At 37.4% G+C, this 26,982-nt stretch overlaps 1 protein-coding gene across 15 annotated transcripts in view; it reads left to right on the top strand.

Moving 5' to 3' along the window:
* Nucleotides 1–26,982, top strand: part of Mycbp2 (MYC binding protein 2) — a 226,498-nt gene that overhangs the window by 191,953 nt on the left and 7,563 nt on the right. For 10 of the 15 annotated variants that reach the window (XM_087912290.1, XM_087912283.1, XM_087912287.1 and 7 more), the window contains 19 exons: nucleotides 2,288–2,487; nucleotides 3,279–3,428; nucleotides 4,954–5,114; nucleotides 6,051–6,207; nucleotides 6,352–6,576; nucleotides 8,895–8,960; nucleotides 10,167–10,406; nucleotides 10,765–10,863; nucleotides 12,604–12,684; nucleotides 13,866–14,132; nucleotides 14,763–15,046; nucleotides 17,708–17,804; nucleotides 19,473–19,592; nucleotides 21,986–22,087; nucleotides 22,754–22,882; nucleotides 23,219–23,351; nucleotides 24,492–24,595; nucleotides 25,797–25,985; nucleotides 26,698–26,805. In XM_087912290.1, coding sequence (XP_087768416.1) covers nucleotides 2,288–2,487; nucleotides 3,279–3,428; nucleotides 4,954–5,114; nucleotides 6,051–6,207; nucleotides 6,352–6,576; nucleotides 8,895–8,960; nucleotides 10,167–10,406; nucleotides 10,765–10,863; nucleotides 12,604–12,684; nucleotides 13,866–14,132; nucleotides 14,763–15,046; nucleotides 17,708–17,804; nucleotides 19,473–19,592; nucleotides 21,986–22,087; nucleotides 22,754–22,882; nucleotides 23,219–23,351; nucleotides 24,492–24,595; nucleotides 25,797–25,985; nucleotides 26,698–26,805 — 2,912 coding nt within the window. The remainder of the gene's footprint in view (nucleotides 1–2,287; nucleotides 2,488–3,278; nucleotides 3,429–4,953; nucleotides 5,115–6,050; nucleotides 6,208–6,351; nucleotides 6,577–8,894; nucleotides 8,961–10,166; nucleotides 10,407–10,764; nucleotides 10,864–12,603; nucleotides 12,685–13,865; nucleotides 14,133–14,762; nucleotides 15,047–17,707; nucleotides 17,805–19,472; nucleotides 19,593–21,985; nucleotides 22,088–22,753; nucleotides 22,883–23,218; nucleotides 23,352–24,491; nucleotides 24,596–25,796; nucleotides 25,986–26,697; nucleotides 26,806–26,982) is intronic. The other 5 variants (XM_087912289.1, XM_087912281.1, XM_087912280.1 and 2 more) reach the window with 3 other exon arrangements.

The raw sequence follows: 26,982 nt of genomic DNA, 5'->3' as shown, positions 1-26,982 counted from the left end.
GTAAAATGTAATACCTGAGGAGAAAGTAGTGTATTGGTTTTTAGTTTGTGACAGGCTGTGTACTTTTATATGACCCCGTCATAAACACACCTACATTTTGTATCTCAGTGAGAATAAATATTTAGATCAGTCAATTTTTATTCAATATATTGAATTTTAAAATCTTCGCTTCCTGGGTATCTAACTCCCCACACATATCACTGTCATCATCCCATCCACCAGCCTTTGTAAACGAGCAAGTCCTAATGTGCTTCAGCATTCGGTTATTTCTCATCATCCCAGAAGCACATGATTTTTCCAGGCACCATTGCCCTGAATAGATAGAAAACTTCAGAGATATGAATAGCTCTTTATGGGTTTCTTACTTTATGTAATCTGGAGTAATTGTAGTTTATAAGAATTTTTTCATTTTATTTTTAGATACTTACTGTATTGCAGAGGCTTGCTTCAAACTTGCAACTCTCTTGTCTCAGTTTTTCAAGTGCATGGATTGAAGGAACATGTTACCATACTGGTTTATGTATTTTAATATTAAAGGTCACCAGAAAAAAATATTATTGAGCACAGTGAAACAATTTGTAGGCTTATTCAATAAATATCTTCAAGTTTGTATTGAGACACTGCTTTAGTGTTAGTTCCTGTTGCTATGATAAAACAGCTTGACAGAGCCCCTTAATGGAGAAAGGTGCTCTTTATTTATTGGTTAATCAGGCTAGTCACATCATTTCCACAGTCAAGAACAGAGAGCAGTGGATTAATCCATGAATGCTAGTGCTCAGCTTTCTCTCTTGCCTTTTCTTTCAGCCCTGGGCCTGGCTCAGTAAAGGGTTCTGCTCACATTCAGTGTAGGCCTTTCCATGGAAATTAAGTCACTTAAGGAAATTTCTTTTTTTTATTTTATTTTTTTTAAAAAAAAAGAAAACTTTTTTCATTATACATACTATTCCAAGTTCCCACTCCCTCCCCTCCCCTCCCCCCATTCCTTCCACATATTCCCCCATCCCACCCCTATCCAATCCTCATAGAGGGTAAGGCACATTGCTTTGTGGAAGGTCCATGGCCCTCCCTACTATATCTAGGCTGAGCAAAGTATCCATCCAAAAACAATAGGATCCCAAAAAGACAGTACAAGCAGTAGGGATAAATCCTGGTGCCACTGCCAGTGTCCCCTCAGTCTGCCCCAGCCATGCAACTGTCTGGTCCTCTGCTTGTTCCTTCCCAGTCCAGCTGGTGTTGGTGAGCTCCCATTAGCTCAGATAGACTGTTTTTAGTGGGTGAACCCATCATGGTCTTGACCTCTTTGCTCATATTCTCACTCCTTCCGCTCTTCATCTGGATTTGGGAGCTCAGTCCAGTACTCCAATGCGGGTCTCTGCCTCTGTTTCCATCACTTGCTGGATGAAGGTTCTATGGTGACATTTAAGATATTCATCAGTCTGACTACAGGGCAAGGCCAGTTCAGACATTCTCCCTCTATTGCTTAGGGTCATCCTTGTAGATTCTGGGGAATTTCCCTAGAGCTAGGTGTCTTACTAATCCCATAACGACTCCCTCAATCAAGATATCTCTTTTCATGCTCCCATCTCTGTCCTTCCTCCATCTCGACTATACTGTGCCCTCAAGTTCTCCTTCCCTCCCCCTTTCCCATCTCTTCCCCTTCCATCCTCCCTTCTCCCTCAACCCATGCTCCCAATTTTGTCAGGCCAGCTTGTCTATTTTGACTTTTCAGATGGATCTATATATGTTTTTCTTAAGGTTCACCTCATTACTAGCTTCTCTAGAATCATGAACTATAGGCTCAATATCCTTTGTTTATAGCTAGTATCCACTTATGAGTGAGTACATACCATATGGGAATACCCTCATGGCAGCCTAATCCAGACCATTCCCCATTGAAGAGTCCCTTCCTAGGTGTTCCTGGATTGGGTCAGTTGGCAGTTAACACTAAACACTTTTGCTCAGTCTTTTGGGAAATGATGAACATGAGGTGTAGATTTCATGCAAAATACAGCTAGTTAGCTTTTACAGTGCTGTGGGAAGCATGAATTTTATTCAGGCCCTGGTTCAAAACCTACCTGTTCAGCATAATTTCTCAGAAATTATATAGCTCTGAGAAAGTAAGAATTACATAGTTAGAGTTTCTTCCTTACCACTAATAGAAGTTCTTAGGATTTGGGTAGTGTGCAGAAACAAAGGATTGTCACACGAATAAGCTAGATATTTTCAATATTTAATATATTCATTATATACTAGCTATGAAAATTACTAATTTTCTTTTCCGTTTTAGAAGTTGGGTCTTCCCTGTTGAGACATCCGTCACCTGAACTTTCCCGGTTAATCTCAGCCCACAGCTCTCTTTCTAAAGGAGAGCGAAATTTTCAGTGGCCAGTTTTAGCTTTCGTTATACAGCATCATGATCTAGAAGGGCTGGAAATAGCAATGAAGCAGGCCTTGAGGAAGTCTGCTTGCCGAGTGTTTGCTATGGAGGTACAGTACAATAATAGAGTTATTTTATTTCTTGCACAAGTACATAGCATTCCTATTTAACATTGCCACTGTTTTAATTAATAAACACGTTGGTAAGATTCAAGCCATGGGCCTAATTTAAAAAACATGTTCAATCAATTAAAAATTTCAGGTTCATGAATAAATTAATTTAGATTTTATATTTAATGTGTTAAATCTTTATTTCTATACAACATTATTACTTGAATCTGAGGTTATCCTTTAAACCTTTTTTATATTTAGGACATTTCACTAGAATGAAATGACATAATAATCATGTAAAGAAAATGCATAGGACTTTTGAGTTAGAAATTTACAAATAATAGCTTATCAGGCTTCCATTTTATGGAATAATAGTGATGCAGAGTCCCAAGACTTGCACCATATGATACATGCATATGATACATGTTTCTTCTTTTTAACATGAGTGCAATAGTAATTTGTCACACTCACATTTATTGTTAGAAATGATATATTTAAGGAAAAGCTGCTTGTGTAAAACTTGTAAAAATCTTCTCTAGTAGTTTTAGATGTGGGTTAGGAAAAAATGCCTTGAACAAAATAAATTGATATTATAAAGAATTTCATTGTATTTTGTAAATAGTATTTTCTTGTTGCTTTTTGTTATTAAGACCAGAAGTGACTATTTCAAATTTAATGTGTTTTCAGAAAAATGAGAACCAAATTTTCTAGCATGTTTATCTCAATAATAATGATAATAAACCTGCATTTTATCTCACATTTCCCTCTATTTTGTCCATTGATTTACTCAGGCATTCAACTGGCTCCTCTGTAATGTCATCCAGACTACTTCTCTGCATGATATTCTCTGGCACTTTGTGGCAGCACTGACTCCTTCTCCAGTGGAATCAGAGGAAGACGAGGATGAAGAAAATAAAACAAATAAAGAAAACGCAGAGCAAGTGAGTCTTTGTTCTTTTTCATTCCATATTTTCCTTTTTAATTATATATTCTATTCTTTGGATGTTTTGTACATTTATGTAATGTATATTGACCTTACCCATCTCCCACTACTTCCCTCCAACTACCTCCAGTGCACCCCTCCACCTCCCTTCCTACTTTATGCCTTCTTTGTTGTTGTTGTTGTTGTAGTTAATAACAACCAGAGTCCAATTAGTGCCTCCCATATGTGCATGGCTCTATGACCATAACTCCTTGTTTTTATAGAACTAAGTAGTATGTTTTCTGGTGGAATAGTATAATGTTTTACATGAAATCATTGATATTATTTGACCTGAAAAGAAAAACAGCAATACAATGACAGTATGAGCAAAGTGTTCATCATACTTGGTGAAAGTTTTCCATCAGCAAGATGCTGACTAAGCTGGTTTCTCATTGACTGTCATTATCACAAAACAAATAAGAAGATGTATATTACTGCAGTATTACAAACAGCATCACTATTATATAGGAACCTAAAGCTGGGAGGATTCCCAGTCTAGCCTAGCAGCAAGTAGGATGAGTGTGATGCCCCAAAAATAGGGAACACACTTTACCAGGACAGTCAGTGAAGCAAAAATGAAAATAACCGGTTTAACTAGGTTGAATGCCTCGCCTTGACTGAGTCTAGAGGGCTGCTAGAGAATAAAATATAATACGTTTTAGAAGAAGATAATGTAACCTAGAACTTGTATGATGTTCTTACTTAAATAGATATACAAAGTAGCAAAAGCATTTCTGTATTTTACTTAGCTTGTTGACATAGTTCAAAAAATTTGGTAAGTACTCATTAGCAACAGATTAAAGAAGCAAGTGAATTCGTGTTCACTGTGTGGTAACCGTCTCTTGGAGAAAAATTTGGCAAAACTTGTATAAACTCACGTTAAAAATTAGTAATTATACTTCTGTGAGCTTTCCTATGTGAATATGTGACTCATTATAGAGATTGTTTCAAAGAAAGGAAGGAAGGAAACAAATAAGCAAGAAAGCAAGCGAAATGATTATTCTGATGTAGACAGATGAGTAAACTGCAATTTTCATTCACAAGAATACAATCTACCAGAATACTGTATGTTGTGTACATAGATAATAAGTCACGATCTCTGTTGCAAATTGTCTGTTAGTGTGTAGTGCACATAAAAAGTCCTGTGAACTAGGAGTACCCAAGCTTCTAGACATGTATTATTTTTAATAGATAAACATATACACAAAATACTTAGGTGTACAAATACATACATATACACTACAGATACATGCATACACACATGGATTAAACCTTCTAATGATATGCAAAGATACTATAGTTGATGTGTGTATGGAATGATCATTTGTTTGGTAATATTACTTGTAACTTACCTTATCAATTTTCTCTAGAAATGTTACAAATACAGTCATAGAACTGTATTTGTATGTTTATTTGACTTTCTTTATAAAAATTGTTCTTTCCAACATACAAGCTGATAAGCTCACTTTCCATTTATAATTTAGGAGAAGGATACAAGAGTGTGTGAACATCCACTCTCAGATATAGTAATTGCAGGCGAAGCTGCACACCCTTTGCCACATACCTTTCATCGTTTACTTCAGACCATCTCTGATCTCATGATGTCCCTCCCCAGTGGCAGTTCATTGCAGCAGATGGCCTTAAGGTAATTTTGCACCAAAGTATTTTAATGCAAAAACGATTTTATGGAGTATGCAAAGTATTAAATACTTGAAAAAATTTTTAAATGATATGATGCAAAAAATGAAAATAGCGATTCTCCTCAGCTTATCTCAAGTTATAACCTTTTTTCTTTCTAGCTAGTATCTGTTTGCCCTTCTTAGTAACCCCAAGTGATGCTATAACCATCCTGCTCTCCTTTCTTTCTTTTATTTCACTGGGACCAAAAGAGAAAATATAAATGAAATCTCAGAAACCAAAACAAAACAGGGGCCATGGGGCTTGAAAGTAGATTCTAGATTCTAGTATGTGAGGCCAATTAAAACCACCTTAGGTAATATCGCATAATTTTAATTTGAAATTTGTTGAGAATTTGGCATTAAATTGTTATTTTATATTGACTCAGTGGACTGTAGACATAAATAAATGCTGCATGATATATATAGCAAATAAGCTGATGGAGCGATTGGGTTTCTCATGTCCTAATGATAAGGCCATTAGAAAACAGGTTTGATTTTTTGTTTGTTTGTTTTTGTTTTTTGGTCATCCTCATAAGAGTTTTGAAGTGTTATACCCAGTAATTGTTACAGAATTACCACCCAGACAACATTGCAAAAGCTGCTATAATGGTATAATGCTGATCTTCACAGGAGACTCATTTCTGTTTGTGTGGCCTTAACCTCCATAGCCGCCCCTTTTTAATATTTAAAATAGATAGATTTTCTTTAGGACTTACCTTTATTTCTCAAAATAAACAGAAAATGTTTCCATGATTTTATTCTCTGAAATTTTTCAGTGTTATTTTTTTACTAAAGCATGTACATTTTTCTTGATATATTTAATGCGAAGTGAAGTAGCCTTTTTGAGAACTTTTAGATATTCCTAGAAAATAATTATTTTGTATATTATTTATACGTTTTAGATGCTGGAGTCTCAAGTTCAAGCAGTCTGATCATCAGTTCCTCCACCAGAGCAATGTCTTCCATCACATTAACAATATTCTGTCTAAGTCGGATGACGGGGACAGTGAGGAGAGTTTTAGTATCAGCATACAGTCTGGCTTCGAAGCCATGAGCCAAGTCAGTCACTTGTGTGTCTCTTCTAATAGTTAACAGTGGGGAATGATTCATATACCCATTTGATTCCATTGTTTACTATTGAATGCTTGTTTTTAATCATGAAAGATTTTTAATACCATGAATGTTTACATTTCTTTCTGTTAGGAGTTATGTGTAGTGATGTGCTTAAAGGACTTGACCAGCATTGTTGACATAAAAACATCAAGCCGACCTGCCATGATTGGCAGTTTGACAGATGGCTCCACAGAAACCTTTTGGGAATCAGGAGATGAAGATAAAAACAAAACTAAGAACATCACTATTAACTGTGTAAAAGGAATTAATGCCCGTTATGTGTCTGTTCATGTGGACAATTCCCGGGATCTTGGGGTAAGAGAGGGAATTAATTTGTGATTTATTCGTTCTTTTATACTATGTACATACACATCCTCATTTCTGAGTTTACAAAAGAAGTTTATCTTTTGGGACTTCTCCAACCAAACATTTTTATATTCCTCAAATGTTTCTTAAATCTAAGAACAGATTTATGTGGCTGGAAACACTGGGCTATAAATTCTAAAAGGAGATCTGATCACAAATATACCATGGCTACAACTGAACAAGGTTAAGGTCTACCCTTGACTTTTCCACATCTGTGCACTTGTTTAAGCAATTTCATTGGCCTAGAATTTCCTTAACAATGTGTTCTTCAGATCCTAAGACTCAGCAGAGAAATCCTCTTTAGGTGATAACTCCGGCATAAAAATTATTCTTTTTTTCCACTGGGTTTTCGATTATTTTTGTTTTATTCTGTCTGTTTGTTTGCAGTACCCTAATGATATACTTTGACCCACAGTATACTTAGTTCCAGGCTTCTTCTTCACACCCTCAGTCATCAGGGCTGGAGGTGGATGGTCTCTAAACTACTTTAAGTAGTCATGATTTATACTCTTCCTAGACTAAACTCTCGAATAGAGCATTTCCTCTGATTAAAGCATTCTTCCATTAAAGGCACTGAATAGAAAATAATCTTATTTACTTGAGCCAAAGAACAGCATCAGCTGCTAGACTGCTTCTTCTGTCCTCGGTCTTGGGGAAGGATACTTTAAATTTTTACTTCAAAGTAGATGGTTTTAGTGGATTTCTATGAACTGGTGCTAATCTGCACCCATCTATTTGCATATATATTTTCTTGAAAAAAAATGAAAATAGTGGGGTTTATCACAACTAACCTAGATGTAAAGCAAACCACATTAGTTCCCTCTACAAGCCATATACAGTAACCTACCATTCACACTAAGTGCCAGCTCCTTAGTCCATGTTTCCCTAGTGACAAATAAGAAAAGGGGCTCAAGCTAACATAGTATAAGCTTATTTCCTATTTAGAAGCAGGATTTTCTAATGGATATAAGTAATTTATCTTACAAGAAAAAGTCAAGACATTTCTGACTAGCTTTTACTGCTCAGTCAAATTTATCTTTGAGTCATAGTACATCTTACACCAGGACATACTTCCCCTCACAATGATTATTATAATCAAATTGAATTTCTGTACTTATTAAATAGAGAGAGCTATAACAATAATCATTGTGGGAAAAAAAAAAACAAAGATCTAGTATGTCAGGTAAGGTCTGCTTTCCTTTTAAAAGACAACTATGTTAGAAATATGCTCCTTGAGAAAATATATTGCTTTGTCTTCCAAACTACCCACCAGTAAGCCTTTGTTTTGAGTTACATTGGCATAAATAATTCATAGTAAGCAACTCAGGAGGAGTTACGTTAATCTATTTTTTGGTGTACTTTTCATAAAAATACTTAACTCTAGTGCCAGGGTGACTGGTCCCCAGAACTGAAACACAGCATTTGTACTGTTGACTATTTACATCCTGTGTGAATGTGGCCTTCTCTCACTTGACAAGTATTTTAAAGGAATAGAATACACCTTACTAGGATGACCTATTGAAAGCCATCAAGTCCTCATGACACCCACAAACATCTGTTAGCTAAGTGACCTTTCTTTTTTATGTGATTCCAAAACAGGAGAATTTAATAGAACTGTTAAAATACTACATGAAGATACAGAATTGAATAATTAGAACCTGGTTAAAGGGAGAAAGCACATATGTTGGAGCCTGCTCCAACAAAGTCAGGTTGGGTATCTGGAAGCAGGCATGAGGTTGTAAGAAACTGAGACAGAATAGATCCGTGAGTTTATTTCAGAGCCTGCGTATGTATAAAAACAGAACAAAACACAGCATAGACAGTCAGTCAGTATCTAACCATGGTCTGTCCCTGTCCTTGAGCAAGCAGTTTCTACTTCTATCTGTGTGCCCTCGGCTGGCATCCACCAAGTTTGTGTCTTTGTAGATAATATGTTCTTTCTCATGGACAAATTGTTCTTTCCCATGGGCTCAATCAGACCTTTCTCACAGCCATCAAGGATGCAGACAGAGCAGGCAAGATTGAACTCAGATGACTCCAGATGGAAACTGAGTCACATGTGGGCTCCCACACATATTAAAATCTAAGCATCTGTAAGAAAGCGATAGCTGGAGTTGTAGGTACTGTGGTTAGTTCGATAAATGGTATGGGGTCTATTAGGACTGACAACACAGCAGAACAATAATGTGCATTTGTGGGTTGTAAGGCATTATTATAGATCTTCTGAACAGGAGCATAGTATAACTATTTTGAATTGTCTGTTATAGAATAAAGTTACCTCAATGACCTTCTTAACTGGTAAAGCAGTAGAAGATTTGTGCAGAATAAAGCAGGTAATTGAAATTTTCTCTTTTTTTTTCTTCATCTCTGCTTTTACCGTTAGTTTCAGTATTGGCATGCTACCAAGAAAACATGAAAAATCATTTATTTACAAAATAATAAATTGACAAATAGTCTGTGGACCAAGAACTACCATACCAGTGCTAGATATCTTAGGAGTATTTCCTCAAGTGTCTTTGGTAATGAGCCTACAATATTACATTATACCTAGAGTCTCCAGTCTCTCATAGCTTTACAAAGACTTGAATGCCTTTAAATTCATCTGATTCACAGTCACCAACTTCATGTACCTACATCTTAAGTTAAAATTGGTTGTTAACCTAAACAAAATTGAAAAAAAAGAAAACTGAGTTTTGGCATAGCAGCTATATCTAGGTTGCATGTCTGTTAACAAAACAATTCTAGAAACAAGTAAAGTCATATCTGGGCACAGGTCTGAGGTTATGCACAAACTCAAAACTGAGATAACCAAACCCTTTTCAGAGCTGTTCTTCTAGGGTCACTTTGTTACACAAAATTTAATGAGTTTCTTTGATTTCTTTTCTTTTCTCAAATCATATTGAGATTTAGGATGAGAAATGTTCAAATGCTAAAGAATCTGGGAAAATTATCCAAAAAATAGGGTGCTTTTCCTGCTTCATCTCTCTTATTTAAAAGTGTTGACGTTACAAATTTAATAGCAAATGTCTAAATAAATCACCTTGAGGTCTCCTGTTCCCTTCTTCGTTATAAAATACAATGAGAATAATTTTAATTTCATTGAAAGAGTACTGTCAAAACCCATTTTTCTCTGTATTGGCATTTAATCTTTGATAAAAGACACAATGAAAGTACCTGTTTGTTGCAGGGTCTCATTGTTTATATTCTATTAAGAAGCAATGTAGGTGAATCATGTAAAATATATAGTTCTGTTCTCCTAATTCGTACAGGGAAACCATATGGTAGTCAGGTCTGTATTAATTCTGAGCTCCTTCACCTCCTGAGACTTTCAACCTCTGTTAACTTCACTTTCTTCTTTATTCTATCTGCTGTAAATAATACTACTTGACCTCACAAAACTTAAATAAGATAATGGGGCCGACCTGACACTATCTGTGCAGTTGTTTGTTATGTGAGCTTGCCATTACTGATGCTAAGCCCCGGGCAGTGATAAAGTGATTCTGCTGTATCAGGTTCCTGTTCTGTTTCTGCTCAACCAGGTCGATTTGGATTCCAGACATATTGGCTGGGTAACAAGTGAACTCCCAGGAGGAGATAACCACATCATCAAAATTGAATTAAAGGGCCCAGAAAATACATTAAGAGTTCGACAAGTAAAAGTCCTGGGTTGGAAAGATGGTGAAAGCACAAAAATTGCTGGCCAGATCTCAGCCAGTGTGGCTCAGCAAAGGAACTGTGAAGCTGAGACTCTCCGAGTATTCAGACTTATTACATCTCAAGTGAGTGTCCTTACACTATAAATTGACATGAATTTTGAGAGTACAACAAATATTTTATTAGAATTTTCTATCTTCAGATTCAGCTCATTTTCATTTCTCTTAGGCCTTCACCAACACCCACGGCTGCGTTTGCAGTTTGAGAGAAGTGGTGATAGTGCTATGGGAAGGAGCGCTGTTAGAGGGGTCCTCAGAGTCACGGATGAGCTAGCATCAGGACCTAAGGACAGCCTGGCCTAGAGTTCCACCCTGTCTCGAAATCATTAATTAATTAAAACTCTTCAGAATTAGATAGCTGGCCAGCTTTCCCAAGGGTAATCACTATATTAGTTCTTTCTCATGCGGCTGCTTTCTTTGTCAGGTGTTTGGAAAGCTCATCTCTGGCGATGCCGAACCTACACCAGAGCAAGAGGAAAAAGCACTTTTGTCATCACCTGAAGGAGAGGAAAAAGTACACAATGTATTTATTTGTAGCCTAAAATTTTATGTTTCATTTTCATTTTCTTACTTTTGGTAAGACAACTAACTCTTTGGTTACTGTACATTTTAATGAGTATGTGGCAGCAGTTTATATGTAGCTTATATTTTTATTTGTATTAGAAAGAACAGGAATTATCTGAAAGCAACTCACCTTTCCATATCTGAGCTAGCTGGAGTTTTACATCCATTTTACATAGAAGCTGCTATGTACTGGTGCTTGCTGGTTGCTGTTGGAGTCTTTAAAATCACTAAATTCTACCCATTGGTTATCTTTTCCCTTCTCCATTGTATTTGTCTTCTATGGTCCTAGCTCAAAAATAGGAGGGACCATCTTTACAATTTCCTCAAACAGAAAGCAGTTTTTTGTCCGCTAAAGTTCATAATACTCTGTCTTGCTTCTGTGTCTTCTTGGTTTCTATCATGCTGTTTGTCTACACATGTGTCTCATCACTTCCACTGAATCATAGTTTATAGACCACATACATATCTAATTTGTGTTTGACCCATTTTGTATTGTTGCACATGTGTGCAGTAAATTTTCACTGAAATAACTACTCTTTTTAATGCTTTATGACTTTGTTTTAAAGAGTTACTTTGTTACACCTAACGGGAAAGCCTCAACCTTGGGTTACAGTATTGTGTAAAGCCCAGCACAGTGTGCATGTTGAGCAGAGCGACAGAGCAGCTCTACCTTGTTCTGGGCCTTAAGGGAAAGTGTGATGTTATCTCAAGATTTGTGTGTGTGTAGATGAGTCTTGTACATTTCTCTTTTTTATTTTCTTAACTGTCATTCAGTAACGATCAATGCTATGATCTCTAGTTAATGAGTTAGTGAGGTATAGTAGCTTGTTTTCAATAATAATAAAGATGCTAGAGGATGATAGATACATAGTATAGTATCTCTTTGGGGGCAATGAAAATGATCTCCAGTTAACTCAGGGGATAGGTACACGTATCTGTGAATATACCAAAAACAATTGAAACTGCTTAGTTCAAAGACATAAATGGCATATATGCTTTGTTTTGTTTTTTTAAATATTTTGTTTAAAAATAGATAAATGAGGAAAGATGTGGACACAACTAAGATGAAAATAACTATCTGGAACAGAGTTATGTATGCTCTAGCTCGTGTGTGGTAAAAGGCTGCCTCCTAGAAATTTGCTTTCTGCACCAAGTACAGGGCTCTTTTAGTTAGCCATGTCTTCTTGAGAAAGCTTTAACGGTTCTGTTGGCCTGTTTTGGTTACTGACTTGTTGGCATAAATCATGTACAGTACAGTGTTACTATCTTTTTAGTATCTTTCGTGAAGCTTGTTTATTCCTTGTGTTGACTATTTATGTCTTCATTCTCTCTTGGGTAGTGTAGAGCACATCTAGTGTTTTTGAGAAAATAGCTTTTAGTTTTATTGTCACTTTTATTTTAAGAAATCATATCCTTTATCATTTATTTCCATATATTTGCTTTGATTTTGATATCTTCCTCTTTTTCTGATTTTTAAGGGAGTTTGAGACCTTTTCTTTCTCAAATTTTGTTTATTTTATATTCACTTGGTCAGAATGATTTTCTTAAACCTGATCCTTTGTCTTAGTGCAATACACCTCAACTTAAAATAAATGCACCTCAGAACACCTGCTTAATTATTTCTCATGGAACTCTAAAAGGTCAAATATACAAATTTTTTTCTAAGGAGTCTTTTTTTGTTTCTATTTTTCATGTAAAGGCAACATCCGATGCTGATCTGAAAGAACATATGGTTGGAATCATATTCAGCAGGAGTAAACTGACTAACTTACAAAAGCAGGTTAGTTAGTGTCTGTTCAGTGGTCTTTGTCTGTTAGGTTGTCTGGGGATTTTCAGTCTATAAAATATTCTCGAAATTCATTTTAAGGCTTTTTAATGCTCATTTTTCATTGTGGAATACACATTGTAGAATGTGTATCTGCCTTTTCCTAGAAAAGATGACTGCATTACCATACCTGCATCACGTTGAAGAAGTCAGTCATGGTGTCACGTGCCTGTGACCCCAGCACTTAGAAGGTGGAGGAAGGAAATTTGAGTCTAGTCCAAATGTTGTGAAAGAAAGTAAAACAAAAACAGAAAAGGGGAGAGCGTTTGTTACAGACGTTAACTCTCTTCTTTCACAGTTCTTTGCCGCATCACTTTGTTGGTCCTCTGTTTTCAGTAGCTAGGTAGTTGCCAAGTACCTTGGGTAAGTACATTGATTGATTGATTGGAAACAACTATCCTATGGTAGCCAGACCTGCCTTAAACTCACAATCCTCCTCTCAGCACTCCAAATGCTGGGAGTATAGATGGGAGTTTCTACACCTACCTGGGTACATTATTTTATTTTAGTTGTAAATATCCAACTACAACAGATGACATTTTCCTCTCATTGTTTCCAATCAGGAGGGATAGTTCTGAGCATTCTATACCATTATTAATATTTTTAAATATAAGTAGGTAGTGGAGTAAGTCTAGATTTGTACAGGAATGCTAGGTAGCCTAAAATATGCACTTCAGAAGACAGAAACCAGGCACAAAGGCACATCTGTGATCTCTCTACTTGGATGGCAGAGGAAGGAGGGCTTGAATTTAATCCTAGTCTAGGTAGCATAGGGAGGGAGACTCATCAAAAACTGGAGAGATAAAATACTGATTTCTTTTTACCCTATTATTTTTGCGTAACATTAAATCTTCTTAAAGGGAAAAAACAGCATAAATTTATTTATATTTTATTTTTCTGCTTCATTAATTTGGCTATTTATATCAGGTGATTTAATTATTGAGATTCTGTAATGGTTTCTTCAACTTTTGTTCCATTGTTTTAAGTTAAGAGGATAATATAATTGAGACTATACTGGCAAAAGAGTATTAAGTTAAGCATTGACTTGCATTCCTTGCATTTCTTGCTTATTCTGGTAATAGTAATAAAAAGACTTACAAATAAAATTTTATATTCTTTATGCTGCCTCCGCATAGGTTTGTGCTCACATTGTCCAGGCTATTCGCATGGAGGCCACACGAGTTCGTGAAGAGTGGGAACATGCCATATCCAGCAAGGAAAATGCCAACTCCCAGCCCAGTGATGAAGACGCTTCCTCAGATGCTTACTGCTTTGAGCTGCTCTCCATGGTCCTAGCATTGAGCGGCTCCAATGTTGGCAGGCAGTACCTGGCTCAGCAGCTGACTCTACTTCAAGATCTCTTTTCTCTGCTTCACACAGCTTCTCCTAGGGTCCAGAGACAGGTGACCCATCCTTCTACATCCTGCTGTTTCTTCTCTGTTGCTTGACAACTTAAAAACCAGAAGACCTTAAACATGAGCTTTTATTACTTTATGTTTTCTTTGGGATCAGATTTTAACTCTGTGGTTTGTTTTTGTTTTGTTCTGAGACAGAGTTTATCTGTGTATCCCTTGTTGTCCTGGAACTCACTTTATAGACCAGACTGGCCTCAAAGTCACAGAGATCCGCCTGCCTCTGCTTGGGTGCTGGGATTAAAAATGTGTGTCACCATGCCCGACAACTCCATGTTTTTTATTGCTGAAAATTCTGTTCCAGTTTACTGCTGTAGTGTGATAAATGGTAGTCTGTATATTGATTAACTTCTTGCCGAGAAACACATTATGTCATTTAATCCAGAACAAGGCTAAAAGACTTATTTTTTCAAGCTTTCTTAGGTGGTCACTACCACTCTGATAATTCAAAAATGTTTAAGTCATATCTTTCCTTCTCAACATTAAAAGTATAACTTATTAAAAGTATTATATTATGTTTCTGTTCTTTTCATAGATTTCAAAGCTATAGAATAGGAATGAGGCATATTTTAAATAACTGTCAAGCAGTGTTTAAATGTATTCTTTCAATCTCCTTATCAGGTGACCTCCTTACTAAGACGAGTTTTGCCTGAAGTGACCCCCAGTCGTCTGGCCAGCATCATAGGAGTGAAATCTCTGCCCCCAGCAGACATCAGTGATATCATTCACTCAACTGAGAAAGGAGACTGGAATAAGCTGGGTATCTTGGACATGTTTCTGGGATGCATTGCCAAAGCACTCACTGTCCAGCTCAAAGCCAAGGGGACCACCATCACTGGGACAGCTGGCACCACGGTGGGCAAAGGCGTTACAACCGTCACCCTGCCGATGATTTTCAACTCCAGGTTTGTCATTCCCTCTATTTTAATGTCAAAAATTAAAACATAACAAATTGCACCTGTAGGTAGACTTTCTTTGTACTGCCTGCTCCCAAATAATGAAATACAGACTTCCTATTAATTACAAAAACTTGGCTTTAGCTTAGTCTTGTTCCTAAGTAGCTCTTAAACCCTCAAAATAATCAGTTTATATTAATCTATGTTCTACCTCGTGGCTTGTTACCTCTGCTTAGTACCATGTGTCCCATAAATACATGGAGACTTATTCTTCCTGGTCTTGGCTTGACTTGTTTCTAGCCAGCTTCTCTCTCTCTCTCTCTCTCTCTCTCTCTCTTTTTCTTGTTTTTTTGAAACAGGGTTTCTCTGTAGCTATGGAGCCTCTCCTGGAATGCGCTTTGTAGACCATGCTGGCTTCTAACTCACAGAGATCCAACGGCTTCTGCCTCCTGAGTGCTGGGATTAAAGGCGTGCTTCACCACCCAGCTAGCCATCTTTTCTTAACTTAAATGAACCCATCTACCTTTGCCTCTGGGCTTTTACCTTTCTCTGTTCTCTATACCTCTCTTTCCTTCATACTCTGTGGCTGGCTGTGTGACAGGCTGGCCCCTGGTGTCCTCCTGTCCTTATGCTTTCTCTGTCCTCCCTCTTTTTCTCTTGTATTCATTCTCCCTGCCTGGCAGCACGGCCTATCCCTTCGCTGCCTCGCTATTGGCCATTCAGCTCTTTACTAAATCAGTCAGGTGTTGTAGGCAGGCAAAGTAGCTCAACTTCACAGAGTTAAACAAATGCAACATAAAAGAATGCAGCACATCTTTGCATCATTAAAGAAATGTTCCACAGCATAAACGAATGTAACACATGTTAAAATAATATTCCACCATAAGCTGTAAGATTAAAATAATGTTTATTAAAGAGCAAAAAAACAATAGATAAATGTCAGTAATAGTTCACAGAAAAAGTTACAGATATCAGTGAACAGAGGACAAGAGGCTAGGGAAATAGAAAGGAAACAACTGCGGGCTGGGGAGATTGCTCTGCCTGGGAAGTACTTGCAGCACAAGCATGAGACCCAGTGTTCAAATCCCAAAACTTATGGAAAAGTCAGCTGGGTGTGGACCCTGCCTGTTTTCCCAGGGGTAGGAGACAGAGACAAAGACTTCCCTAAACAAGCTGGAGGACCAGACTAGTAAACAAAACAATGAGCTGAAGATCAATAAGAAACCCTGTCTTGATAGAAGGTGAGACATGAAGACCCCAGTGTGTCTTGGGCCTACACATGTACCCACACCCACGAGCAAAGATATATATGCACACATACCTCACACATATATATAAATACAATTATTTAAATAACAAAATACATAGAGTGCTTAAGAACATTTTGAAAAAATAAACGTTTTCTTTTTTATTTGTCTTTATTTGATGCGCATGAGTGTTTTGCTTGCAAGCATGTGCATGCACCGCATCCCTGCAGTGCTCTTGATGGCCAGAAGAGAGCACTGGCTGTTCTGGAACTGGACTACAGCTGTGAGCTACCATGCTACTGCTGGAATCTGAACCTGAGTCCCCTTTAAGGGCAGCAAATGCTTTTAACCACTGAGCCCTCTCTCCAGCCCCAGGCATTTTCATCTAATATGAATTTCAGGTGCCAATTACTAATGCCTCGTATTTTAAATAGGTTTATCCTTTGCCACCAGTTCTCCTTAAAAGTTTATATACATGCACAGAGGTATATGTGCCAGAATGTTCTGTACTTTTATGCAATAGTAGAAAATTAGAGAGATGATAGAATAATGTAAATTATGTAGCCAACCTGTGATAATAAGCAACTAAAACCAGAACGTTATAAATGTCAGTTCCTCTGTGTAGAGAGTGTGCTTACAGAAAACAAAGTCAGTTAAGCAGTGGTTTGCTTACTGATGTAAAGTTGCCTTTTATCCAGTCACATATTCTTTTGTATTTTCATGTGCACTGCAAACCATTTGTGACCATGGATGGTACACTGAAATAGTGGTGATCTAGCAGGTTGTTTTCTTAATATTTAATAAAGAGACTTGGGGTAGGTAATATTTTAACTTAAAAAATATATTTCAATTACAGGCTGGAGAGATGACTTAGTGATTAAGAGCAATTTTTTGCTTTTGTAAAAGACCAGGGTTCTCTTCACAACACACATGGTAGTTATAAATTCAGTTCCAAGGTATTAACACACCCTCTTCTGACTTCTGTGGGCTTCTGCATGCCTATGTGCATATACATGCATGCTAGCTCACACACATACACATATACATGAAAATAATAAATAAACATGTGATTAACAAAATAAGATGTCATAATTAGATAACACATATGTAATGCTAGCAGCCATGTAAACAAGGAAGAAGATTAGTAACTTAAAGGCTAGCATAGGCTTCATAGCAAGACTCCAGTGAGATGGCCCATGTAGAAGCACCTGCCACCAAGCCTCATAACCTGGCATGATTCTCATCCCCCACATGGTGGAAAGCCAACTCTGAAAGTTGTTCTCTGACCTCCACATATATACTATGGCATACTTATACATACATACAAAATACATGAGTAAAAATGTAACAGAAATAAAAACATTCAATTAATTCAGTCAAACAATTAAAATGCTCTGCTGAAATAATGTTGTTTTCTTTGTAGTTACCTCCGACGCGGTGAAAGCCACTGGTGGATGAAAGGCTCAACCCCTACTCAGATCTCAGAGATCATCATTAAACTTATCAAGGATATGGCTGCAGTAAGTTTCCTTGCTCCTGGTGTCAGCAACAGCGAGCTACGTAGGAGTCTGACTGACACAGAAAACAGCTTGCTTTGCTAAATTAACAAAAGGACATTATTAGTATTTAAAGCTTATTTAAAGACTATATTTAGAATGCTCACTACTGTACCATTGTTCATGTCAGTGGATGGTAAATTTGTTATGAAAGTGTGTTCATTTCAAACTCCCAATTAATTTGCCTGAGAATTTAGGTAAGTTTTCCAGGACCTTAAAACATAAAATAAAAAGCATTCTTCCTAACTTAAGAAAGAATCTTTGTTGAAAATCTAAAAACAAGTAAAAAAGATTTCCAGAAGTAGACATCTTTCATCCTCTTCAGTTCTAAGTTTTGAACTTTTATATTTCTTTGCTGATGTCCTATACCACTGTCTGAAGGTACTGACTATGGGGAAATCTGGGTTGTAGGAACAGGGACTTACTCCACTGAGTGCTGGCTCCAGGAGGTCACTTTGCTCACATTTCACTGTCATTAGGAGGAGACCAAGGGAACCAAAGCAGTTTAAAGGAGAGTGACCAGTTGCCCACTAACAGACTGCCTGCACGTGGTATGGGCAGCATCTAAGAGTCAGGGGAGAGCTGACATTCTATTATTTTTCTTTACTGTGGGCATTTTCTTAGGCATTCTCTGGGATGTCTGTTGATGGAAAATGCTTAAGAATGTTTTGATCACCTGAACTCTGTAATAAAGTGTTAGTGCTCATTAAAAATCTGTATTGGTAGGGCTGGAAAGATGACTCAACAATTGAACAAACTAACTGCTCTTGCAAGAGGACCTGTGTTCAGGTCCTAGTGCCCATGTGATGGCACACAGCTGTCTGTCATTCCAACTTCATGGGAGTCAACATCCTCTGCTGGCCTCCACACACACAGCATACATACATACATGCAAGCAAAAGCAAACATTCATTCGTATAAAATAAAAATAATTTTAGTTATGTGTATATGGTGGAAGGGGGATTGTACACAGAAGTACAGCTCCCTGGAGAGACTGGGAGAAGGTGTGAAATCTCCTGGAGCTAGAGTTACAGACTGTGAGCTGCCTGCCATGGGCTATTGGGATTCAAACTTGAGTCCTGGAAGTACAGCACTCAGACCATAACCACCAAGACATCATGCCTGCCCCTCAAAACGAATAAACCTTTTTAACACCGAAAAAAATTTGCATAGCTGTTCACAGGGTCCTGGGTTGGATTTCCAGCAGTAAGGAAAAGGAAATATAGTTTACTTGTAGATTGAACCTATGTATACACTTAGGTTCTAGAAATAGCGTCTAAAGCAATTAATTTAGTAATTAATAGCTATATATGTTTCACATTAGACATTGAGGTTCTTTCACCAAAACTTTGAACTGTCGAAGCTTTATTTGTACCTTTTATTTTTATCCAAATATGAAATAAAATGTTATGAGCACTGCATGTTAACAATGTTCAAACTTTAAATTTTCATTTACTTTAAAATCATCAAAATAGAAATTAACAATTGCATTTTCATAAGACTGTAAAGGATTTGTAGTTTGTGCCCCTCTCTAAAAGCTCATGGTCTTACTATAAGTGAATACTCTCTGTGCTGCGGGGTGTCGATTTAGAGAAGAGAGTTTGCTGGGATGACACTGTGTCCTGCCGATAGGGTCACCTGTCCGAAGCTTGGTCTCGAGTGACGAAAAATGCTATTGCGGAGACCATCATTGCCTTGACCAAGATGGAAGAAGAATTTAGGTCTCCAGTGAGGTGTATCGCAACAACAAGAGTAAGTTTTTATCATTTTGTATTTACTCTGTGTCATTGTGTGTGATCCATAAGTCAACTTTGTCCACATTTATAGTGAAATAGGTATTCATCAAAATGTTATAAATTAAATGTGGTAGTAATCACTGCTCACTATGGTGCTTTTATCAACTTTTGTTATTACTTATGAAGCTGAGGCTATACTGGTTAGGAAAGTCTAACTAGTATATCATCTTTCTGCTAACCTATTTACCGTAGCTTACCTCAGTGAATTGAGTAGTAGCACTACGCTGTGACAGACTGGTGACCCTCAAAAGATAAGACTCTCCTCCACGGCTCTTTCTAATGACAAATAGTAACTCAACTACTAGGTTTGAATGCTTTGTTTTTACAAAACAATCCTTGGGCTTGAAGAAACAACTCAGCAGTTAGAGGACTTGTTACCCTTGCAGAGGATCGGGTTCAGCTCCCATCGTCTGTCTACATGGTGGCTCATAACTATTATAACTCCATTTCCAGGGGATCTGACACCCACTCCTGACCTTCACAGTCATACAAGTGGTGTACATGTATATACATTGCAGGCAAAATACTCAGCACATAAAATAAAATAAATGAGCATAAAAATTCTTTAATATAATACTTACCAATTTTAGGTGGGGTTGAACTTTTGAGGAAATAGGGTTACATTCTTTAAATGAGATATCTAATTTTTAACATACCAGGTTTTATGAGCCTTATAATTCCAAAGGTGATTTAAAGTATTAGAGGGCAGTGTGACATCATTAGGAACAGTTTACACTAAAGAAATCTTTTAGATTAATTCTCTAGTCTGTAGAAGATAAGTTATATCTTGTTACAACAGAAAAAGCTAGTTTGTGTTACCCTGATAATGACTTTGACACTTAAACAATTTTTACAGTTACCCCCTTTCTATTTCTCATAAATTCTTTCATTCTTCATTTCCTTTTCACTTGTATAGAAATTTTTTTAATTTTTCATTAATCACTGAATATATCATTCTGTGTAAAACTAAAGGTCACTCTTTATATGTCTCAATGTTAAAATGTTTTATATGCTTGTGTCTGTGTGTCACATGCCTGCATATTTGAGTGACATGTCTGTGTATGTTTGTTTGTGTGCATGTTCGTCTGTGTGAGCACAGATGCTTATGTGCCTGTAGCACATGTGAAGGTCAGAACAGCTCAGGTGTTGGTCTTCACCTTCCACCAGGTTTGAGACAATCACTTTACTGCTGCAAACAGCAGGCCAACCCACCAGCAAGCCTCCTAGTACTCCCTAGTCTCTGCTTCTTATCTTGCAGAGGAGCTCTGGGACTGCAGACATGCACTCTCTCATCCCCAGCTTTTCATGAGTTCTAACAGCTTAAACTTGGGGTCTCACATTTGCATAGCCATCTGTCCCAATGTAACACGAATTCTAGTTGGTCTGAAAACCAGCCACTAGAAAGTTCTTACCTCTACTACCAATGCTCAGACAGAAGGGGCGATTCTGTCCTCAGACTGCATATCCAAGACTCATCTGTCTCCATCAAACCTCAGACTGCACTGAGCTCCTATCTCCTCCCGCCTTATATTCTTCTCTCCACCCAGCCATATCACTCCTGTCTCCACCTCCCTAGTGCTGGGATTAAAGTCGTGAGATCCCTAGTGCAGGGATCACCTTTGTGTGAGCTCTGTTTCTCTTTTAGACAGATTCAATTTTATGTAACTCAGGGTGACTTTGAACTTACAGAGATCCCTCTGCCTCATCTCTGGAGTCCTGGGCTTAAAGGTGTGTGTCACCACTCCCTGGTCTCTAGCCACTTAGCTCTGCACTCTGATCTTCAGGCAAGCTTTATTTGTTAAAGCACAAAGAAAATATCAGTACATCCCATCTCCTCCAATATTTTAGGCGACTTTACTAAAGTTTTTTAGATATTAATTTATGGCAAGTGTACAAAGTAGATTGTTTGAGACAATAGAAATGTCTGAAGAATTATTGTTATGCAGAATAACTTATTATGTACACAAATACTTATGGAAAAACTACTTAACATCTCATTGGGAATATAGAGCTTTGGATAGATATGCTAGCTGGAAAAATACACAGTAGACATGTAAAGTAAATATTATTCCTGTAAATGATTGATTTTTGTACATCTTTGATAAAGGTCACTTTCATGTCTGGTAGAAAATGGTGGTTCTGTATAGAAATAATCCTCTGCTCAGTTGGTGTCCACTGGGTGCAAGTCACATATGCAGTGACAGCAGGAAGATGCAGATACTCCTGGGTGTCTATGCATTCCCAAACTGAGCCAGCGGTTATTTGGCTATCATCTGTGTCAGACAGTGAGTATTTCTTAAGTGTGTGCCCACACATAATCAGTGATGCAGCAGCCTTTCTCCTCGACAGCTCTGGCTTGCGCTCGCATCGCTGTGTGTTCTTGATCAGGACCACGTGGATCGCCTCTCGTCAGGAAGGTGGATGGGAAAAGATGGGCAACAGAAACAAATGGTAAGGTCGGATTGCTTCCTAAGTACCTTTTCTTTGTAGTTACTCATCGTTTGTAGGGAAAGCTCAGATCAAACTCTTGAAAACATGTCCACTTTGCCCACGTTCATTTCATAAACATACTTCGTGCTTTAGAAATAGAGGTTATATTTGACTATATAAAAAACTTTCTCCTCTGATTCATGTTTATATCAACAAAATTTGTAGCCTGACTGATTTGTGCTAAAATGTGGTTATTCTTGGGGCTAAATGGAAGAAAAACAGTAAGAGGAACAATGTGACATACCCTCTTCCAAGGGGTAGCAGAGGAGGCTTATGATAACTTCAGTCATTTCAGAGAGGGCATATCGTTGGCCTTCTCAACTTTTTCTGATAAATGATTAAGTTTTTGTGATAAAAGTTTTTATCGTTCATAACATTTGAATATATAACTGGGAGAATATTAAGTCACTAAACAACATCTTCCTTTCGATACCACATGCACATTAATCTTATTAGATAGTTTTGAGAGATTTTGATAACTCAGAATATACCTGCAATAACTAATTCTGTTTAACATTCAAACTCTAAAATTCTTACAGATTTTATTATAAAGTCTGTCAGTATCATAAACATTTGTCTGAGGTTTCTTGTAAGTCTAATGTAGCATGTGAAAATATCTTATTCCAGCCTATGTGTGATAACCATGATGATGGTGAAACTGCAGCTATCATCCTGTGCAACATCTGTGGGAATCTGTGTACTGACTGTGACAGATTCCTTCATCTGCACCGACGGACGAAAACTCATCAAAGACAGGTGGGACTTCTGTCTTCGTGCCCAGATAAGTATCTGGGGCATGAAAAGAACTCTGCAGTAATACGGAAATAAAGTAGGGGGAATGTTCATTGGCCTTACTTGAACTCTCAGTTGTCTTGCTTATTAACTATAACCTGAGCAAATGCCTATCTTTTCCAAGACTTAGTTGGGACCCTAATCATAAACATGGAGCTGTTGCGAAAACTGAAGAAAACTCTGGAGATGTCTGGAACTTCTTGTAGTGCTTTGTAAAGAAAACCATTGCTGAGTGATTTAGTTTATGCTTCTACCCAGAAACACAAACACATTTATCCCTTTTCTATAATGGAACAACAGGTCTTCAAAGAAGAAGAGGAAGCCATCAAGGTTGACCTTCATGAAGGCTGTGGTAGAACAAAGCTGTTTTGGTTGATGGCACTAGCAGATTCTAAAACAATGAAGGCAATGGTGGAATTCCGAGAACACACAGGTAAAGAATTAAAGATTGAGTCACAACTTAAAAAGGGGAGTATGAACCATGTCTACAATGTATAATAAATTAGATGTTACTTATCTAATGTAAATAGATGCTTACTGATGCCATATGCTTTGGTATACGCAGCCATCTATGTTAGAAAGAGCATCAGACTAAAAGTCATGAAACCTCATTTGTCACTAACACTATGACAAAGCAATCTTATCAAAGAAAACATTTAATTGGGGGGTTGCTTATAGTTTCAGAGGTTAGTTCATTATCATCATGTGGAGAGCATGATGTTTTATAAAACAAAATCTTACATATTACAAACTTAAAGTTACAACAAAGCATGAAAATCTGTGGATTTTAGCACAGCTACCTTCTGCCAGTTGTCCCACTAACATTAATTTCTCTTCTTGGCCTTGGACATAGATCTGAATAAAAGAACTCTGTATGAAGGGGACATTCATGCTACAACATAAGCCTCTCCTATAATCTGTCAGTTCTCCTCATTAGTAAATGGAATGACAAACCATCCTTGTCTGATGGTGTAGGTGCTCCTTTCCTTTTCCCAGTATGCTCTGCAGTCAATTCTGGAATCGGTGATGGATCCTAAATCTTGTGTGCCTGTATGGGAGAATGCTCAAGACTTTTGTTTTAAGGAATCCTTATCCTTCTTTAAATATTTCAGCATATTTAAATTCGTTTTGAAATTGCAGAGTTTCTTGGTTAGATTTTTTAAAATATTTTTCAGATTTTCAATCTAGTCATATTTTATATTATAATTTTGTTGTATAAAATACTAAAAATTGACCCTTTATTCTATGTACTTTGATTTTTTATTAAATTGTTTAACTAGTGTTATACATTTTGAGTAAGGGCTTTGCAGATCTGCTCAGTCTACTAACTTTGAGTAGATATATAGTCTGTTTCTTCTGCTAAACAGGTCAAGTTTCTACTAAAAACCTCTCCAAGTTTATTTTGTTTCAGATGTATCTTTAGTTTCTTAGCTCCTTGGTGATTATTTATGTTTAAGGTGGCTTACAGCCTTTAGTAACTGAAAGAAATCTAGTTTGCTATTTCAAAATTAGCTATATGTCAATATAAATAGCATGCCTCCATGGAAGATTTTTTTTTTCTGCTTGAACCTAGGCAAACCCACCACAAGTAGTTCAGAAGCGTGCCGCTTCTGTGGGTCCAGGAGTGGAACGGAGTTATCTGCTGTGGGCAGTGTTTGTTCTGATGCCGACTGCCAGGTAGGTGTTAGTTAGAGGTATGTCATCCTAGAAAGAAAGAGCATATGGTCTCACAAAGCATCTTCGCTTATTGTAATTAGGAGTTGGAGTTCTGCCTCAGTGCAGTTTCTCTTTGTTCCAGCCCAAAGGTGACTTTTTGTGTTGCTTATTCATCTCTATCATAAGTATTTAATTTTGTTCTGGAACCAGTTAAAGTATCTAGCCGCATGGGGCAGAAGAGATGGCTCGGTGACTGCTCTTGCAGAGAACCCAGGCTTGATTCCCAGCACAGGCCTCCGGATGTGGGCAAACACACATACACAGACAGCAGACACACACACATACACACATGCACAGAAGAGCGGGCACACACACATTCACAAACAGCAGACACACACACATACACATATATACAGACAACAGGCACACACAGAGAGAGACAGCAGACACACACACATACACATATACACAAACAATGGGCACACACACATGCACAGACAGCAGACATATGCACATATATACAGACAATAGGTACATACACATACATGCACAAACAGCAGAAACATGCACATACACACATGCACAGACAGCAGACACATACATACACAGACAGTGGGCACACACACATACACACATGCTTAGATATTGGGCTCACCCACATACACACATGCACAGGCAGCAGGCTCACACACATGCACAGAAAGCAGGAAGACACACATGCACAGACAGTGGGCACACGTATATACACACATAAGAAGTTATTATATATCTGACCAGAGTTTCTTTGCTAATTTATTTGCCTAAAGCAAACTTGTAGTATCTGAGTAAATATCCTGAATAATATGAATCCTGAATAAATGTGCTCTGGATTGGATGGTATTCAGAATGTGAGAGGTAAGTAAGGTGTGATTTGTTATTTTGGCTTTTTAACCCCTGTTTTGGTAAAAGAGGCTGGTGACTAGATGTTTACATCAGAACTTTATGGCTCATGCCTATGTGAGACACCAAATCATAAAGTCATAGTTCACTTTTTAATCAGTGCCTTTCTTCTGTGTAAAATCAAATCCTTTAATTATATTAAAAGTAAAAACTCTGTTACATTGAATATCACCCTAGTTTATATTCAAAGCACAGAATAGTTATTTTTCTAATAGGTATTTCGTGTAAAGTAGTGCATGCCCTTTGTATTTGTTATAAAGCCTTTGCAATCCATCTTCACTAGGAATATGCTAAGATAGCCTGTAGTAAGACTCATCCTTGTGGACATCCGTGTGGAGGTGTTAAAAACGAAGAGCACTGCCTGCCCTGTCTGCATGGCTGTGATAAAAGCGCGACCACTCTCAAGCAGGACGCTGACGACATGTGCATGATCTGCTTCACTGAGGCGCTCTCTGCAGCCCCGGCCATTCAGGTTGTCTCGGCTTTTAAACGGACCTGGGTTTTAGCAGGAGGATGTAGAAACATGTTTCTGAAATATAAAGATGAGCGGAACTTTCTTTGGGTTTGCCAAGGAAAAGTGTCCTGTAAACATATATTCATTAATATATGTTGAGAAGACATTCCGTTATGTTATGTTCTGCTTCCATCTGCGGGTCCACCTATTACTTGATGATTTTTATGAGCCTGTGTAGGAAACAATATGGAAGGAAAAATGATTCGAGTTTCAAATAGCTAAGCTCATCTTAATTTTTGACAATATTAGTATGTACCTAGTCTGTAATTAGTGATATGTAATCCAGTACATAATAGAAGTTAGCACTGTATTTGCTAAATAAGAGCTTTAACTTTTGACTTTTATGTATATTTTCAATTTCTATAATTAATTCTAAGATAATCTCAACAAAATTTTAACTCATTAAATTAGTAGTTTCTTTCATCTATATGATAGCTATATTATATATAGTTTCACATTTCCCTGACCTAACCTACTTTAAATATGTAGTTCTTACATTAGTGGCATTAATGCATTATTAGAAGTTATAAGTTGAAATCCTAGTCAATAATTCCCAAAGTCGGTACTAAAGTACTTGGTTTTTCTCTTGCCGCCTTCGCACAGCTCTCCCACCTTGGAGAGTCTCCCTGTTACTTGTTTTTACTTACGTCCGTCTTGTTCTTTCTTTAAGCTGGACTGCAGTCACGTATTCCACTTACAGTGCTGTCGGCGAGTTTTGGAAAACAGATGGCTTGGTCCAAGGATAACATTTGGATTCATATCGTGTCCCATTTGCAAGGTGTGGCAGTAACCTGAACGTTCTTACTTATGTTTCATTTCTTCTCATATTTGCTTTCATCTCAGATAGCTACCAGGTGTTTTTCCTGTTCCTGTTTTCTGTCCCCGCAGGCTCTATTATTTTCTGTCTGCATCCAAGTAGAACCTGAAGTAAAAATATAAGATCTCTCTAGGGTAG

This window comes from Myodes glareolus, chromosome 12 (assembly GCF_982192425.1).
Source record: "Myodes glareolus chromosome 12, mMyoGla1.1, whole genome shotgun sequence".
Taxonomy (NCBI): domain Eukaryota; kingdom Metazoa; phylum Chordata; class Mammalia; order Rodentia; family Cricetidae; genus Myodes; species Myodes glareolus.
The sequence above is the reverse complement of the archived record's forward strand: the minus strand, read 5'-3'. Positions and strand labels throughout refer to the sequence as shown.